The 20583-nt window shown below is 34.7% G+C and overlaps 1 protein-coding gene across 2 annotated transcripts in view; it reads left to right on the forward strand.

Moving 5' to 3' along the window:
- Positions 1–20583, forward strand: part of ADGRB3 (adhesion G protein-coupled receptor B3) — a 754183-nt gene that overhangs the window by 341387 nt on the left and 392213 nt on the right. For both annotated transcript variants that reach the window (XM_054491608.2, XM_054491609.2), the window contains exons 7-9: positions 627–728; positions 1079–1185; positions 19603–19797. In XM_054491608.2, coding sequence (XP_054347583.1) covers positions 627–728; positions 1079–1185; positions 19603–19797 — 404 coding nt within the window. The remainder of the gene's footprint in view (positions 1–626; positions 729–1078; positions 1186–19602; positions 19798–20583) is intronic.

A 20583-nucleotide genomic window follows, 5' to 3' on the forward strand; every position in this document is an offset into this window, starting at 1 on the left:
AGTCACTTTTTTGTATAACATCCTAAAATATTATAAATATTTTTATTGATATGCCTGAATATGTTCAACTTGTGGGCAAATCCAAATGACCTCTATAAACAGTCTACACAGTAAGCAGTTTAAAAAGAAATTACAATTCTGTAAATATTTTGTAGATACTAAAAGGAAATCTGATGAGTTATCTATGTTTATGCAACTAACATTTCAGTAAATAATATACATTAAAGCAAATGAAAGAGCCTGTGCATGGTGGCTCAATTCTATAATCCTGGCGCTTTGGGAGAAGCTCAAGATGAGCCTGGCAACATAAGGAGACCCTTTCTCTAGGTAGAATTAAAACAAAAACTCGGCCAGATGTGGCAACACAAGTCTGTAGTCCCAGTTACTCAAGAGACTAAGAAGGCAGGATGGCTTGAGCCCAGTAGTTTGAGGCTGCACAGTGAGCTAGGATCATGCCAGTGCACTGCAGCCTGGGCTACAGAGTGAGACCCCATCTCTAAAAAAAGAAAGAAAAAAAAAAGAAAACTAAGGAGCTCTGCAGTTTAGAGAGGTGCCTTTGACAATTGTTTATTGCCAAAATTTTTTAAACACTACTGACATTCAAGTCCCTTTGTTTAAAATTGCAGCACCTTATGAAATATGCCCTGAGGATTATCTGATGTCGATGGTGTGGAAAAGAACTCCAGCAGGCGACTTGGCATTCAATCAATGTCCTCTGAATGCCACAGGTACGGTAGGATGACCCACCCAAACCCTAATGATAATCCCCATCCAAGAACAGCATGCGGTGTTGGTTTATGAAGTCATGTTTTTCTCTTATATCCATAAATAAGTCTGTCCAATAAGCAAATAATGAAACAATTTTAGTAAAGTGCTTCATAAATGAAGCCAATGAAGAGATATTTTGTTTCTCAGTGTGACTAATATGCATATAAAAATAAGCAAAATATCAATTTCATGTGCATGTTTTTTAAAGAAAAAAAAGTACAAACTTAATTTTTAGCCTGATTCCCAACTATGTGTGATGCCTTCAAGCATCCCTATTATAAAGCTTCTCTCTGTTCTTTGTGACACACAGGCACCACTAGCAGACGCTGCTCTCTCAGTCTTCATGGAGTGGCCTTCTGGGAACAGCCGAGCTTTGCAAGATGCATATCAAATGAGTACAGACACTTGCAGCATTCAGTAGGTGCAAAGCCAGCTTTAGTACTTGCTCTGTTTATTTTTTGCTAATGATCACTGTGTGAGAATTTAACCTTCTGCTGTACAATCAAATCAGTAACATCTCTAAAAAAGAAATGCCTGAAGGAGAAAGCAATGTGATAGAAAGCTAATTTTTATAGGTCAGTGCTAAATTGTTTTGTTCCTAGGACTTGGGATTTTATGGATCCTGCTATTTAAATGAAAGAACCCTTTGTCTAGTGGGGGAAAGGCCTGAGCAAAATCTGTTATTCAGTTTTACCTATAAAAGTTAAACATATGCATTGTGGTTGGCTTAAGTCTGTGTTAAATACTTATTTTAAAATATCATACATTTTAAAATTAAATTATTTAAATTTGCAGTAGCTGGACAATGATAAAGCTGTGTCACTTAGCTATCAAATTTCTCACTGCAGTTTGAGATTAAGACATTAAAATAAATGACAGTGTTATTGCACGAGAGAAACTTAATTACTCCCAAAAGATTACATGGGCCAAATTTTCCAAAAAGTAGCTCTTCTTTTCCCACGTATCATTGACTTATTCACACAGTAAGATGCATGAATATTTTGAGCACAATTACATTTTGCTTGGTATTTTACAAGTACAAGTCATTGTCATTACTGCAGACTGTTGTCATTTCATCCTAACAGTCAAGAGGGCCTCCATACATGAAGAAACACTGTGGGGTATAGAATAAAATATGAACATGAGCCAACTGGGAAGTTTAATCTTAGCAGGAGTGATGTTTACTTAAATGCCTTAATGTTTTGCTGTGCTTATATTTTCTTTTACTGTTCTTACTGTCACTCAAAAATATACATAACTTTTGTAAGAATCCTAAAGAGTATTCTTGCTTGTGGATGGAGAAATAGCTTATACAGTAACAACCCCTATCAACTAATAGAATTAGTATTTGTTTTGTTATCAGAAAAACAAAGAAATGCATTTTTTTAAAATCTGAAAGTAAAATTCTGTACAGCATGTTTCCTTACGAAACCTGGAGTTAAATTTATCATTATTTAACTATCTGAAGCGTTGTTTCTATCATTATATATACTTATGTATATCTATATACAGTTGACCCTTGAATAATGTGGCAGTTAGGGGCGCCAACACCCAGGGCAGTCAAAAATCCATATGTAACTTTTGACTCCCTTCAAATTTACTAATAGCCTGTTCTTGTCCAGTAAGGAAGGCTCACTGATAACAAAAACAGTTTATTAACACATATTTCATATGTTACATATATTTTGTACTGTATTTTTACAATAAAGTAAGCTAGAGAAAAGAAAATGTTATTAAGAAAATCATAAAGAAGATAAATTATATTTGCTTGAATAGTGGAAGTGGATTATCATAAAAGTCTTCATCCTCATTATCTTTAGGCTGAGAATGAGAAAGAGGAGGGGTTGGTCTTGCAGGCTCAGGAGTGGCAGAGGCAATACAAAATCTGCATATAAGTGGACTGCCTGTGTTGTGCAAGGGCCATTGCTACAGATATGTGTATAGCAGTAACTGATGATTATTTGGCTATATACAGCCTTATTTCTGTTGTAAATATATACTTATAATATAGAAAAATATATAATTTTTTATATTTATCACATAAACATAAAGTTTTACATTTATATATCATATAATGTGCATTATATTGATATAAATTCAAAAATAGAAATATAAATAAGATTTTATATTTATATATTATATGCAGATATATAAATATAAATATACACATTTATTTTTTATAGTCATTTTTGTTTCTATTTAGAGACAAAATATATATAAGTGAGGGAATATAACACATAGCTTAGCTTCATAATATAAAATGTAAGAACATGAAATATAAAGCTTCTTTTATTAATAGCTGTCAATAACTCAGACCATTATATTTAAAAATTAGGTATAAGTAAAAATGTATAAATTAAATTTTAATGGATTTTATTTTTTTCTAATTTTAGTCATTAGACTTTGTTTACTTTAATTATATCCATATTCAGTTCTTGTTCAGTCATGGTGATGAATGGGAATAATTGCATGGATTAAGTAAATAACGGAGCAATCTTTACAAATTTGCTAAGAATTAATAGTATCACTTTTGTTGCAGAAAATTTTCACTTTCCAAATATACTGTTTTGTACTGCAACATTTAAATGAGGTTTCATTCTTGAGTGCAGGCCATCTGATAATGGATTGAGATAGATACACTCAGTGAAATAGAAGAAATGAAATCTCAAAGTGTGAATCCTGTTGAAATTATTCAGTCAATAATTGACAGCAAATATGAATATGCCCTTGTTGACTTGGGTACAATTATCAGATGCATCATCTTGTATAGTAAAAAAGCTGCCTCTGTTTATTCGGCTCCCACATAGTACCAGGCACCTGGCCGGGAACTTTCATAAATGAATCCCAGTCCTCACAAGAATCTGCAAGATGGGTGTCCATGCCGCAGTTTACATAAAAAGAATCTGAATATCTGTAGGGGAGCAGTCCACTTCAGTGAGGTAAAGAGTGAAAAATATGCCCTAGGCACAATTGTTCCAACACCTAATCTCTTTTCTTTAGGCCATTTAACCTTCTGAACTTTTGATATGAAATCATCTGTCCTATACTCTATTGCTGGGAGCAGTATTTTCTGCTTACATGTTCTTAGAAAAAGTCATATGATCACACTCAAGTCTTAGCTTGCTATTTACAAAATGGAATTGGTTCCATCATCTTGGCACCTGTGGAAGTTTTGGAATGGAACAAATGAGATATATGAAATAATCATACATTGTGAAAGAGTTGTGTAACAACGGGCATTAATATTTCTGGGTTCAGGAAATTGATTTTGAGTTTAAAGTATTGTTTCAATAAGAATAAAATTTTGGAACTTAACAAATTTTTAATTTGATCTGTACCTGTAGAAAAGTATAGATAAATTAGATATGGATAGATGGTTGGATAGGTAGGTAGGTAGGTAGATAGATACATAGATAGATAGGTAGGTAGATAGATACACAGATAGATGATAGAGATAAGATAGACGTTGCATATATTTTGGCATATTAATTATGCTTAAATACATGTATGAAATATACACACACATTTGTACATGCATACATACACAAATCTAGGGCTTGCCTAAAGAGCATGATCTTTTTACATGTTCAGTAAAGTATAGGATGAATGAATCTATGCTTTCAATAATGCTTACGTCACACATCAGCCTCATCATCCATACTCTGCATACTCAATTGGAAACAGAAATGAGATCAACGTTTCTGCATAGTCTTACTCATTCTGTTGCTTTGCTAAGTCATGCTTTATCTAAGTAGCAAAACTAGATAGTATTTGTGATATAGAACATTTGAGACTTCCTCAAATTCTTAAATTAGTTTGGAGACTGTGCATTTTTCTCCTCTAGTAGAGTTTATCATTTCGACATTTAATCCTTGAGAGATTTCATTTTCTTACCCCTCTATATTCTAAAAGTTCATTCAAAAATAATTAATTTTAATCTACTGTAGAAAAATATTTAAAATAGGGAGATCTATGTTTTCCAACTATTTGAAACATAGATTACAATACATGTGTATACCTACTTTATAAATATATAGCAATCACCTAAATTTGAAATGAAATTTTATCATTAATAAACATTAGTTGTGTATGTTCTGTGAACTCTCAAGTATAAACCAGTTGAGGTAAACAAAAGGGCCATCAATAAGTTTAAGATATAAAATCACTAATCTGTCATGTTGGACATTTGGTTTTTTTCTTTTTTTGTAAATCTTCATTGCTATAGTTCCTAACACAATACTAACCATATACTATTAATAAATATTTCATAGATTTTTGAGTAAAGCACGACTTTGCTACTTTTCTTATCAGTAGAAGGATACTAGTAGCTGGAGAGTTCTGAGAAGGTGATACACCAGACTTAATGTTTATGCATATTAACCACATGAAAGGAACGAGTATTAGCCTTCATGTGCAATTTCTCCAGCCCCCAAATACCTAGAAATGTGTAGTGATTGGTGACACCACTTTATGAAATTATTCGGCCATTGTATAACAATTTCAATTAGTTAATACTTATGAAGTTTATTTGGAAGCCTTATAAGATGCAAAGTTAGACACTATCATACAAATGTCGTTTTTTAAAAAAGACACAAATACACATATCCAATTAAATAAAATTGAGAATATGAGAACAAAGTGCTAAATGTTGTGAGATTCTTGGAAATTTTAAATTTTTAATATGTTAATGTTTCATTTGATACTCTGGAGTATTTTTTGAATTGTATACCAGACAAAGTAAACATAATTGCAGAACTCTTGAAAAATAGGCACAGGAGTCAAATAAATTAACAATATCATTTCCTATTGCTTATAAGCTATTTGGAGAACATGACTAAATATTGTAGTCCAGTGGGCCAGCCTACACTTGAACAAATAGACTTATTTTTGTCTTTGGTGTATGAGAACAATCACAGGCAACATTCTCTTTCTCTCTCTCTTCTCTCCTCTTCCTCCTCTTCCTCTCTTTTACATACATACAAACACACACCTGGGGAGATGAGCTGTGTGTAACTGGCAGAAGGTATGCCCCTGTAGGTAGACAAATCTAAAGCAAAGGGGGTTGATCCAAGCATACCAATGCTTTCTCCTAAATTTATTGGACAGGTATATCACTCCTCCTTCCCTGGAGATGAGTGAGTGATGAAGATGGAGAAAGGCTAAAGATACTACTCTAATGGAAGCTCTTCCACAGGGAAATATGAAGAGTTAGGTATAAATGTCCCCTTTTAGGTTATTGTTCCTTAAAACTCTGTTTCTATGGTTCAAATCTTCATGAAACAAACAAATACAAATGTTGGAGTGATTATTTAGTCATCTTTACCTAACATTTTTTTACAGATGTTAAAGAGCTTGAATCCCATTTAAGGACTTTATTTCTCCTACTTTCCTCTACTCTTAAGGGTACTTTATTAGAACAGATAGCTGGAGCTACAGACAGAGAGACCAAGAGAGACAAAGAAACTGAGACAAAGAGAGAGAGACAAAAAGTAGGAGAATATTTGCTTTCCTTTTTTCTCCCTACTTTCTCTCAAGTTAATGCAACAAAACTCCCCACATATCACACTTTTTTGGTCACCATCTCATCGCACAAATGCTCAGCACATTGCCTAAAAGACGATAACACATTTTATTACTTCAGCTTATTTGGGGGAAGAAAACAAAACAATACCATCATAGGTCTTGTTTACAACAAATACGTATTTAGCTAAAAAGTATGCCTGTCTTATTGTTTCTTTAATGAGCAATTAAGAAACCAATAAACGACTGCTGAGGTTCAGCTGGTCATAGGAACTAGCAGATGATTTTAATTTTCAAGTATTCACCAATTAGGTGGGGGTGAGTGAGCCTGTGAGACAGGAGTTACCTGTTCTGCAAGTTCTATGTAATACAATAAGGCTGGAACACGGCAAGTCATGGAAAAGCAGGGATCACCTAAATCAGTAGTTCTTAATCCTGACAACATTATAATCATGTGGAAGTTCTTAACCCTGAATCAATAAGGAAGTCACTCCAGACCAATTAAACAGGATTGTTACCAGACCGTAGTATACATTCAGTAACCTGAGTTATTATTACTAATTATAACATTGATTTTTGCATCCATATACATGTATTTCTAACTACATGGTCCTCTCATGAAATCATGTGGAAAACTTAGTACTCAAGACATAGCATTTGACTGCCTTTTAATTCTTGTCATCACACTCCAAAATGTTGTGAGTACTCACTTACGGAATTCAAATAATCATTGCAGAACCCAACAATAACAAGGAAAAGTTAAAGAGTATTGCTTTCTCTAAAATGGGCAGAAGTCTCTTTATTTTATTCAGAACCACCTGTTAGAGTTTTGAAATCTGAGTTCAGCTCCACAGTTATGGAGTTTTTAACATGTGGTCCTGAATAAAATTATGTGTTCACTGTGTTTACAGCAAATAATAATAGCTCACATTTATTGAAGCTGATGGGAAACAAACAAACTTGGAAGGGAGGTGTTATTTAAATCTTTCTTTCCTAAGCAATTCATATGTCAGAGTTTACAACATATTTCACAAATTCCTAATGAGTTTTCCATTATGCCTGTAAAACTTTCAATTGTAGCGACTTTATGTATTGTATTATAAGTCTAGAACAGGGCTGGTGAACTGCTTCTATAAGAACAAGATAGTAAATACTTTAGACTTTACATGCCATATGGCTTCTGTTGCAACTATTCAACTCTGCTTTGTAGTACAAGAGCACAGCTACAGACAGTAAATAAAAAATGGGCATGGCTGTGTTTCAGCAAAACTTATACAAAAACAAGCAATGGGTTGGATTTGGCCTGCAGGCTGTAGTTTACTGACTCCTAGTCTAGAATACACTTTGTTTCTGTTTTTAAGATCACAACACTTTTGGGGTTCTCCAAAGAATGGACAATGTCTATTTTGTAATTTATTTATTTATTTATTTATTTATTTATTTATTTATTTTAGACAGAGTCTCACTCTGTCGCCCAGGCTGGAGTGCAATGGTGTGATCTTGGCTCACTGCAACCTCTGCCTCCCGGGTTCAAGCGATTCTCCTGCCTCAGCCTCCTGAGTAGCTGGGATTACAGGCGCCTGCCACCACGCCTGGCTAATTTTTGTATTTTCAGTAGAAACGGGGTTTCATCATGTTGGCTGGGCTGGTCTCGAACTCCTGACCTTGTGATCTGCCTGCCTCAGCCTCCCAAAGTGCATTTATAACTCTAACATCTGCATAATCTGTGAGTCTACTTTGCTTTTCTTTTTGTCTGTCATATCTCTTGGCCACTTTTCATATCCGGTAATATTTTATTGAATGTCAGACATTGCATAAAATAAACATATGGTTTTCAAATCATACTGGCTAGTGTATCCCAAAAAGTATCCTTCCTTTCCTTAGCTATTCAAATACAGTAAGGAGTTGATACTTTATTTCAATCAGAAATTGATCTGGGTCAGGGCTGTTTTGCACTTCTAATAAAACTATATCTGCTTAGGCTGCCTTTCTCCATGATGTTTGTAGAGCCTACATGTGCCCATCCTGTCAGCTCTGAGAGACAGAGGGAGATTCAGCTCAGCCTTCAGAAGTTGCTAGTTCCATGTTCTAGCTTTCTGCCCAAGCAACTTCAAACTGTCAACTGTCTTGAGGGTGAGATCAACTGGGTGCTTAACACTGGACTCTTCCCTCAGTTCCCAAAGCTCTTAAAGGAAAGGGAAAATTGCAATTCTGCATTTAAGAAGTTTTCATCCTATCTCCTCAGCTTTTTACACAGGGCAGAAGCTCAGCAAATGTCTCACGAGAAAAAAAAATTCAGCAGGATTTTTAGGGCCCCTCAAATTTTCACTATATTTTTCCATCTCTGGCCAACCAAATTACATTCATTTATCTTTCTACCCTAGAGGTACTCTGCCTCACCCATGCTTGACCCTCAATTCTTACCCAGAATTAACAAACTTTCTCAGGAGAAAAAAAAATGAATTAAATATTTGGCTTACCTCAGAAAAGATCTCTACTTCCTGGAAATTTAGTTCATCTCATTCTCACTACTTACATAGCTCTCTGATGTCCTTGAAAGTGTCATTTTTGTAAATTATGTGAGTTTTTCTAGTTGCAATGACAAAATCATTGGTCTTATATAAGTGAGACATTATCCCAAACCAGTAAATTTAAATTGTATTATAAAAAAGAAAAATAATCTTTAGTTACATATGATTGTGCTCCCTTGGAAATTTTAAGGAAGCCTAATATATATATGAAATATCTCTAATAAATATACTTTTTTCTATTTTTAACCTTATAACTTACTACTGATTATATCACTAAAAGCTGAGGAGATTTTTAAGCTTCTCCCAAAGTATGCCTTTAGTGTGGCTTGGAGGATAAATGTTAGAGTCAGTTTTAGGCATTGAACTTATGTCTTCAAGGCCATACCACCCTGAATGGGCCTGATCTCATCCGAAACTTTTTGAAGTGAAACTTATTTATAGGATAGAATATAATTGTATAGTATATAACATACATATAGTATATATATAATTGTATAATATAATTGTAATTGAATATAATTGTATAGAGAAGTATATTTAAACTAATACCAAAGGGAAAAAAATTACAGAAGAAACTATACTGTGTTATTCAATCATTTATGTGTCCATTCATCTACCCATTAATTCATTATACAAATAATCATTGACCTTTAACTAGGTGCCAAGTAGAGCTCAAGGACCTGGGGAAGCAACTTGAATGTAACACACAATAAATTCAATGTAAATATAAATAGACAGGAAATGAGATTAAACATAATTACAAATTTTTATATGTTAAAGGAAATTAGCAGGGTGCCAACATACAGAATAATGTTTGGAAATGACTTCAGATTACAATAAAATAAAATAAAAAAACAGTGCAGTCTCTCTATTTCTTCTTAGAAATAACATTTAATACTGTGACCTGAAAGATGAGATGAATGCATGAGATGAACATGTAAACAGTAGAGAGAATGACTATGTCAGGAAATGACAGCACATTCCATGTATCAAAAATAACATATGGAAATACCTTGAGGTCTTTAAGAAAGCAAAAAGATCTACTGGCCGGAGGTAGTAAGCAAGAAGAGAGTGTCATGACATGAGGCTGGAGAGCTGTGCCTTAAGGCCTTTGCCAGGAGTTTGGATTTAATACTAAGTGCAATGGGAACACATTGAGAAGAGGGATGGTTTGATTAGATCTAATTAACGAGGGTCATATGAGGTTTCTATGGAGGATAGACCATAGGGTGGCAGGACTGGAAACTTTGAAACCTGCTGCAGTAATCCAGACGAGAGATGATGGTGTCCTTTATTAAGGTTAGTAATCACATTTGGCTGGTTATAATGTCATTTTTCTGAGGCAGGGAAGGCAGGGAAGGCAGGACCATGAGGAATAATTTGGGACAGATGAGGTTTGGGGTTGTCAAAGGTTGTTTCTATTAAATCTGGAGAATGTAATTGGATATGGGAGTCGGAAACTCAGATTCTAATTTCTGGACAGGAAATAATTTTGGAAGTCATCAACACAAAGAACAGGAGATGAGGAAGTAAAAAATGGTTGTGTATTCATCTCTTTCTAAATTTTGATAATGAATGAGAGCAGAAGAATAGGGTAGTAGTTAGGAGGATGTGTAAGGCCAAAAAAGGGTTTTGTATTATTTTGTTTTGTTTTAAATGAGAAATAGTATAACATTTTTATATGTTAAAATAAATGATCCAGTAAAAATTTAGAAGAGAAACATGAAAAATTAAAGAAAACCCAAGAAGGCAAAAAGAAATGTTAGCCATAGCAAAAGTCAAAAAATTCACTTTGCTGGGAAAAAAGATACTTTCTCCTTTATAACCAGAGGAAAGCAGATGGGAAAGATGAATACAGTGAAAAGAGCTTAGTGGGTTTTGTGTGGGAGAGATTATGGGGTTTTTATCTGATGGATTTTTTTTTCTCCATTTCCAAGAGTGAGGATTTAGGAGGAAATATGTGTCTTTCCAAGAGAGATGAAAAGGTATAAAACAGTAATTTCCAGAAGGTTGAAAATAAGCCTATTAGAGAAATATAATAGGATTAGCAGCCTGCATTGTGTACAACCTGAAGTTGGAAATATAGAATTTAGAGTATAGCTGTCAGTTTAGTTATGATTTTTCTCCAATAAAGTTCAGCTACTTGTATGCAGGTGCAGGGAAGGTATTTGTTAAAGCCTTGCTATTCAGAATGTTTTCTGAGGACCAGAGATATCCGCAGCACCTGAGAGCTTGTTAGAAATGTAGCATCTTAGACTCTGCCCCAGACCTACTTTATCAGAATCAGCAACTTTGAAAAATGCTCTTTGCGATTCACTGCACATTAAAGTTTGAGAAGCACTGTGGTAGATTTTATCCAGCGTTGATATTTTGATGAATCAATCCATTGGCATTAGAGAGAGGCAAAGAAGTAAAATGACTATTAGCATCATACCATCACAAAGCATATTATATTAGATGATATCTGATTTTCCTCTTCTGGGCATATGGCAGGATTGTACTTCCTCACCCCATTGATGTTAGGTACCTGTGTGGCTAGTTCTGGTCAATTGGTTGTGCATGGAGGTGACCATTGCCATGTTCAGGCCTGAGAGTGTCATTCATTGCCATTGCAAGATCTTTTATCCTCCATCATCTCAAGCCTTTGAAGGACTGTAATAAACAGAGCCTCCCTGATGATGTGGGTTGCATATGCAGTGTGATAAATATTCCTTTGTGGCTTTCAGGTACTGAGATTTTGAAGTAGTCAGCACAGCATGATCTATCCTATTCTGACTGGTGTACAATCCCTAGAACCAGAAAAAAGTCAAGTAATGGAAATAGAATTGAGAAATATACAGAGAAACATCATGTTACTTAGTGCTCTGCTTCTGATTGGGGAGGTTTCTAAAAGCCTGGGCACCAGTCTGTGGCCACTATATTGTTTTGAGCTCACAGAGCATGCTCTAGTTCCATCTGCTGGCTCAAAATATTTATGAGAACATCTAGATTTGTTTGATGTTTAGAAAAGAAGTCTCACCTACATATGTCCTTTGCTCAGGATTGCAGTTTTGTCAAATTCTAGCCAAAAACTCTGAAATTAAAGCTATTCCTTGTTTACATTGGATAGGCAAATTTACTATGCTCTCATTCTTATTTTGGAAATTTCAGGTTTCACAGCAAAATATGCACAGTTTATACCTGACTCAATTTTCTCCATGGCTCAGTTTATTCCCAACAATAATTTTCATTTCTGAAATTCATGCTGTCAAATCTGCCACTTCAGATATTCCTCAGACAAGAAACTGGGATATCGGAAGCACTTTTGGCCAAATGCTGTTCAACCCACAATTCTGAGTTTTATGTGATACATATATGATTTATGCAGTGAAATTCTGGACCAAATCTGCCCTATCATATTGTCTCCAGACAATGATTTTATTTTCAGACTTGATGTTTCCACTTTAGGGCAACTCTGAGATGAGCACAAACTCTTCATATCAAACATAGGGAAAATTAAGAAATACTCATTTACCAGAACTAAGGGTATACCTTCTTTTTCACATAGAATAATCTCTATATTTCCTGGAGACTTCAGGTAGATTTATAAATAATCAAATACCATTGTCCAATGAGTGACTTTGGTCTTAGGAAATTACAGGTTATGAACTAAATTAAAAGATATATATTTAGATTGTTGCTTTATGAAAAAAGCTCTATGTATAATTATCTTTTAATTGAAGCCACTTAGAACTGTGAAAGCCTTTAATATACCTTGCAGATGGGCTGTAGGAGTTGATGGTGAAAATAATATATAAATATGCGATGTTTAAAATGTATCATTTGCACAGAGCAACTATGATAAACTTTTATTAATATTCACACAATAGCGGCAACTGTGGCTGGCAGTGGGAGGCTTGAAATGAAAAGAATAAGGTTATTTCAGAAACACACCTACTCTTTAAACCATGACCCTCTCCACATCTCTCTATAAAAAGAACAAGGAGGCTTAATCCAGAACTCTGAAAAGCAACTATTTTTAGACTCATTTTTCCCCCTTTCACTGTTGATCTTCTTAATAGTAGTAAATATGAATGACACAGAAACTTTTAAAACTTGTCCTTTGGAGCAATAATGCTCACAGTGTTGCAATGTGAGCAAGCATAATAGCTGATAATTATAATTTTAAAAGGAAATATGAAAATTATAAAAACCTTTCTGAATTATTTCCATGATTGAATTACAATAATCAAAACACGCTACCCAAACTAAATGGAGTCCTTAAGGTAACCTTGGGTTTTATTCAACCTCCACTTGAGTAAAACTACCTACAAAATCTTCTATAGGCATTGGTAAATGGCTTTAGAAATGTTTACACATTATATTCCAAAAAAACCACTACTACTCAAATAATTTTCAATACCTCAAGAGTCTGGTGAGTTGCTTCATGTCTTTTGTTTCTTCATATGAAAAAGACTGAATTTCTCCTTAACACAAACATGGTTGATAATGATTTTTAAATATTCTGAACAGATTAAACATACGAACACATTTAAATATTGTCAAAATAAGCATTTTGACAATTTCTAATGAAAGCACCATATAAAACCTGAGTGAAGCATACAGTATTAGTTAAGCACATGAACTAAGGATCAGACTGCCTGAGCTCAAATCTCCATAGTCACTACTTAGGAGCTATGCAATCCTGGAGAATGCAGTTAACCTTACTGAGTCTCCACTCCTTCATCTGTAAATGTGAATCATTATGGCACCTCCAAGGATTGTTTTAAAGCTCAAGTGCGGTACCCCTTATAAAACATGTATTGTCATTCTTGCCATATAATCAGAATGATAAATGATTGTTGTTATTATTTTCTAAAGGTAGCAATATATAACTGTAGATGTCTAAAATTTCTGAATTCATTTGCCTACTTATATTAATTGGATATAGTTTACAAAGCAATTCTGTCAGGAAGTGTAAAAGTTCTCCAATTATTACATATTTCTTTGTTTTGAATAATTATGGACTACTGCTTTTACCTTGCCAACATTTGTGGATTATAGTTGAAAGTAAAATAAAATCCTCCTGTAGTTTTAGTTCAGTTCAGCAAGCCCTTTGAACAGGTACTTTTGTGTGTCACATAGTGTTTTAGAGATTATAGGGGAAACAAAGATGAAGAAGAAACTACAGGCTCTTTAGGAGTTTATGGTCTAGTGGAATGGATAAGATAACAACACAAACACTATAGTAATATAAGATACAGCAAGATTACCTCTATGAGCCTGAAAATAGAGATCATATCATGATTGCAGTTATCCAAAAAGAATTCGTGAAGGAGAAAAGAGAGAGAACAATTTAATGAGAGGATTTTGGGAGAGCATTTAAAGTGACAGAATAGCATGAGTCAGGGAGCGAAGACAGAATCCATGATTATTGCAGGGAGAAGTGGTGAGAAATTTAGACAGATTGTTACAAGGGTACCTGTAGTAGTCGTAACAGAGCAGTTGGTTGAACCAAGCTGACCGTTGTAGATCATAATGACTTCTGCCTAAACTATAGGAAGTATATATTTTCAAATATTGACTTACAGCTTCTCTCAAAAGAAAGACTTAGGAATCCTTAGGTATTGGAAATTAACGCAGGGGGATATCAAAGCCAGAACTGTAGGAAAAAGCTATTGGAATGTTAGATCATACATAAGCCTCGGGTGCTAGAAGCTGAGGTCCTAAAGCCTTCGTGAGGATGCTAACAACACCTCTTACACAAGCAGTGATGTCCTTCCAGGCCTCCAGCAATGACCCAGCACTGTATTGCTGTTCTAGCCTCATGAAGTAGAAAAACCCTATGCATTCTCAGGCCTGCAATGTGTCTAAGAAATTTGTAATTCATACAGAGTTTCTTGGAGAAGAGGAAATAAATTGCCTTTCAGGAATGGAAACTCCTAGTCTGAACCAAGAACAGATGGAATTAACATGAAAATTTGCATACATTTATTCAGGACCAGTGAACTGCCTGAAGGCTCCACACCCAGAGAAATGCACTCAAAAGCATCCCTAACAACTGTTTCACAAACCAGGCACTTGGGGCTCCCAAAAGATAAATATATCCCACTGAATATAAGTTTACAATAATTATAAATATCATGAAGCAAAACATTATGAGGAAGAATCAGCAAATGCAGGAATCAGGAGACTCAGCAAAACATGAAATTTAAAAGAATAGAAAATATTTTTAAAACTATAATATATTGTTTAAAATCGTTAAGATGTGAAAGAACAGAAATAATTAAAATCATTAAGATGTGAAAGAACAGTTAGATATTAAAGAATATGAAAAACTTTAAACAGAACTTCTATAAGTAAAATATTGTCATTGAAATTAATGAATAGAATAGATAGCCAATTAGATTCAGTTGAAGAAAGAATCAATCTTCTGGAAGTTAAGTACTGAAGACCTACCAGGATCCATCTCGTGTCTATAGGAAAAGGATGGACATGAGAAACACTGTATAGCTAGTATTTAGAGAAATTCGATCTTGAATTTGGGAGAAGAGGAAACAGTCATTGAATGTCCACTTTAACCTCTATTTTTATATTAACCCATCATAATAACAACGTGATTATTTTCTCCTTTTTACAGATAAATCAAATAATCCAGGAGAGAGTTAAATAATTTTTCTGATGGTTATTTGTAATAAGTAGTAGAACCACAATTTAAATCTAGGTTTTATTATTACAAGTGCTACTTAGACATGACATACTAGCAAGATTTCCAGAAAGCATACTTTGTAGGTAACTGGAAATTTTAAGTTACAACTTAAAAAGTTGTTGGGCTCAAACCAAATTTTGTACCTCTGATATTGATTTTGAAGAGAACCAGGGAGAAAACAGTAGTTGAAAGGAAGTAGCAATAAGAGAAGTTGATATTTAAATAAGATATATGATATCAGGCCATTTTTTTGAGAGAGAAATATTGAAGGAGGGATTGGATGGGATTCAAAACCTTAGAAATAACCATAGAATTAAACCATAGAGACGACAACAAAGGAAGAGAAGTAGAATGCAAATAAAGGACAGTTTGAAACAAGGAAGAGGTAAGATGAGCAAACCCATTTATTCTCAACTTCATAATCGAGAAAGAAAAAAGGGAAAACAATCTAGCAGATAAACCTGGACATGTCATTCTAGGAAATAGGTAGTGAAAGAGTAGACATAAGGCAAAAAAAGAGAACTCTTCACAGTATGCATATGTTGTGGATAGAAGATCAAGAACTGGGAAATTGTCTTTCAACTAAATACGTTCTGGACAGAAACGTATGTTATTCAAACATTCTTTATACCCTACATAAAGGCAATGAATAGTCTCACCAGTGTGTAAAAATATTACAAGGTATTTGTCCCGAGTGCTTTTCACCAACAATGCCAGGAAGGATGCTAATCAGTGCCAATTGTTAGAGCTGGTGTTGTCATCTGGGCACCTGTTTGCTAAGAGCTGGACTGACAACAACTCATTCTACATAAGCCTTCTAAGCAGCTGTCAGATGGCAATGACGTTAATTTACTACTGACTTGGGCCAGATCTGATGCTGACCCAGACGTGACAGACTGGCCTTCCTATTAGTTGAGCCATCCAGTGCCTTCTGTAACTATTTTTATTGCAAACAGAAAGCATGTCTAAATGTTTTATTTCTCAAGATTCAATTCTATGTTTTGATATTTTTGTTTGAGGAGAAGCATACATTAGATCTGTACAAGTTAAATCCCTCACAGGCACAGGTATGGGTTGCCAAAATAATAGAGAAAGGGCTGATTTGAGGCAGTCAGACATTAATTATTTACCGTGGCAACCATTGCTACATTCCATTCCTAATGGAGAACAATTTAATCTTCTGCAGCTTTGAGTATCACAGCTGTGATTTGCATTGCCAGCACAAAACTGAGGACTGAATTTCATGACTTTTTCTAGGTTAGACTCTATTACCTTCATTTCTCTTCAAAACTTTCCTCACCCTTCTTGCATATCCTGAGACACGCCTGTACCTAATGTTATTGAGGAAGAGCAAAAGGACAAGTGCAGCTAGAGCGCCAGACATTTTTCAGCTCAGAAGCAGCACTACCTCTTTAAGTCAGGTAGTGTGTTTGTCTCATGCTATTTATTACCAGTGTTTCCTATGGACTATGTTCATGAGTGAGTTACATCTTTCAAGTGTGCCTAACTTAATCCTATGACCTAACAACCTAAGCATAGATGGAAGTTGATTCAATAACCCATTCATTCCTTTAACTCATTCATTCAGTATATTGAATGAGCTTCTAGATAATGGGAATAAAATAATAAACAAAACTTCCTCCTTCAGAAAGCTCATATTAATATTTTAATGGCACAGGCAGAAAAATGAATAAACCAAGAAATAGAAGGCACAATGGCAGGTAAGGTTGAGCACGATGAAGTCTGGGAGATGACTGAGAATGACACGGATTCCATTTAGGTAGGAAGTCAGGTAAGACCTTTCTGAGAAGGCAACAAAAAGCATGTGAATGCTTGTGGAAAGACTATTCAAGGCCCCTGCCATCCCCCTGCTCCCACAAAAAAAAAAAAAAAAAAGCAAGACAAAGGCCCTGAGATATGCATTTTCCTAATGTTATTGAGGAAGAGCAAAAAGGCAAGTGCCACTAGCACACAGCAAATGGCGGGAAAGGGGGAAGAAGTCCGCAGAAACTAGAGCATGTAGGGCACACAGACCGTGGGAAAGCAAGATGCTTTCCTGTATGCTCTAGCTTCTGCTAATTATCTTAGGCTTGTGTGGGTTAAATTGTGTTAAGAAAATGACTTTTAAAACATTTTTAATATATAGATCTATTTTTCAAATTTCAGAGGAGACATGGTAAGCTGAGTCTCCAATGAACTCAATTACATAAATAATAAGCTGCAAAGTTGAAACACAAACCTAGGCACACCTGGCTCTAAAGCCCATTCCATTATATTGCACCACAAAGGTGTACTTAGGGCATAACCACTGAATTCACTGCAACAAAATATTGCTATGCTGTTTGCTAAGACTGTGAATAAGGCAGGGAGACTACCCTCAAGTTTCAGAAAGACTATTGGGACAGAAAAATATTTAAGCAGATAATCACCATTCTCTGTGATAAAAGTCATGTCTGTATAAAGGATAACAAGAGAAGGCTTTGATTAACTCTGTTTAGTTATTTAGAAGAACAAGAACTAAATATGAGTGGTTTTTAAACAAAAGACCGTGGAAGAAAAGAGGGTAGAATATCTATTGCAAAAATCTGAAGTCATGAAACGCATGACCTGAACAGAAAATTACAAATAATTACCAGTAGTTTAGAAGCAGGACTGGAGTTCAGCCTGGTGGTACAGCCTGGTACAAAGTAGAAACCAGCTGGCTTCTACTTTGAGGGTTCATGTCCTTCTTATTGGCCAGTGCTGTGTCTCTTTCATGAATAAATATGTAAATATCACTCCATTACCAGACAATTAGCATTGACACTATAGAGATAGGCAAGAGCCAGATTACTGATGCCATGTCAGTCATTGGGGTTTTAGTCCATGGTTGATGGCAGCTACCAAAGAGAGATGAAAGGAAATGAAAGAAGAAAATAGGGAGAAGTAAAGTACCTAAATACGTTATGACTTTTAGCATAATACAATGGAAATAAAGTATGTCTCTGAAGATTTTATTTTACCAAAATTGTTTTAGACATCTTTACAGAAAAAGAAAAGTAAAATATATGAAATTTCAACACTTTTTGAAATATAATACTTGGAAAATTTATATTTTTTTGATTAGTTCAGATTGATTGCCATACTTCAAAAGATTTGTTGGCACAATTCTTGATGGAAAATTGATAATTACAGTTAATGTACTTTAACCTTCCTATTTCACTATTTCTCTGGCCTGTTAATTATTGATTATTTCATGTTTTTTTAGTTAATTTTATAACAAATTTAGCAAAGAAGAGGTACAGATTAAACTTCTGGTAAACAAGTAAAAGTATAATGGATTCCTGCTATTTCTTTACCTTCTCTTACCTTACTATTCTTTCGCATTATAAGATGTTTTTCCTCCCTTGAACTGTACAACAAGCAAATATAAGAATTGGCAGCACATTTCTCTGGCCATCAAACTAATTTAAGCTTTGCATTTTAATAGTTCATTCTGTTGCTGAAGACCCAGCAGAGAGTTTTTAATTGTTTTTGCTGTTTAAAAAAAATAATAAAGCTAAAGCAATCTGGTTTTCAATCATGTCATAGTAAATCTCCAAAGTTTTAAGATATTTTAAGTAAAATTGTGCTGCTAATAACTTTCTTTGCTGCTCTATGAAGATGTGTTCATTTTAAGAGGTAAGGCAAAAGTTAATAAGCTCAGCTTGTTAGTAAAAATGGCTATTTTTGAAGTGTTTATAATCACCCATCTCTGATCAAACCTTACTAAACAGTCCCCCATGTTTACCACATGCTAAAGTATTTTTGATTTTTACTCCAATTAAGAACCTAAATTAATTCACATTTTCCCAAATGTGTTGAATTGTGTGTTCTAACTAGAAATGGCAAGTTTGTCAAGCCTGCCGAAAAGTATACACTCATTAATTCTTGCATGCTGGATGTTTATCCATCTGAGTATGGGATACACACAATTTACAGTTTTCAAATCCTCCCAAGCATTGCAAGGTTATTTTAAGTTGACTGAGAAATTTTAAATAAAGTTGTTTGATGAAGTTATTCAGATAAATGGTAATGAAGATTCTGATGTTTGCTCTGTTCTTTTGACCATCACAGATTAAAGAGCACCTTGCTAAGGGGCAGCGAATGCTGGCAGGTGATGGAATGTCCCAGGTGACCAAGACACTGTTGGATTTAACTCAGAGAAAAAATTTCTATGCAGGCGATCTTCTGATGTCTGTGGAGATCCTGAGAAATGTGACAGACACATTTAAAAGGGCAAGTTACATCCCTGCATCCGATGGTGTCCAGGTAAGGGAGACAAGTTCATGAAGGAAAAGGCTAGTGGAGATGCAATCAATTTTTGGTCCCACGAAGCCAGTGCAGCCATCTTGGAGCTTAGTGTGAGCAGCTCCAAGTATGAGCAGCCGTCTTATGCTTAGTGTGAGCTCTGGAAATGACCTCAATTCCCTTAGTCATTCTCCACCTCAGTGTCCTCGCCCATAAAATGCATATATTACACCTCAAGGAGATACTGAATGAGAACATGTGTGAAGTGCTTTGAGCCCCCAGATAAAAGGCACTATAGCAAATTCAAGGTGGTATCATGGATATTTTATTCCCACATTTAATATACCTTCTTACCATAGGAGACTATTAAAAGTGCATTAAGCATAATGAAAACACATTAACTATAACATGCAAAAAAACATAGTTTAAAGTTTGTTTAGGGTTTTGCTATTAGTGGGGGGAAAAACATATTTAATTTTATCAAACTATTCCCTGAAAATATAAGGCAAATAGAAAATCGTTCTAGCTAAGAAGATAGGAAATTCAATAACTTCTCACAGCATATTTTTCTTGTCTTGGAAGACTTTTAGAACAACATCATTTATTTCCATAATAAAGTTTAAGTACTCACCCAATATCAGTATTGCCTTTGCCATTAAAACAAAGCTTATTGAATGGCAAACAAAGCATATTTAATGCAACTACAGTTTGCATTTCAGATTAACTCTTTTTATGCTGTAGATTAAAAGGTACTTCTACAAAGACTGCTGAGTTGATTTCCGCATTTTCAGCATAATGTTCTTACCG

Source organism: Pongo pygmaeus, chromosome 5 (genome assembly GCF_028885625.2).
Source record: "Pongo pygmaeus isolate AG05252 chromosome 5, NHGRI_mPonPyg2-v2.0_pri, whole genome shotgun sequence".
NCBI lineage: Eukaryota > Metazoa > Chordata > Mammalia > Primates > Hominidae > Pongo > Pongo pygmaeus.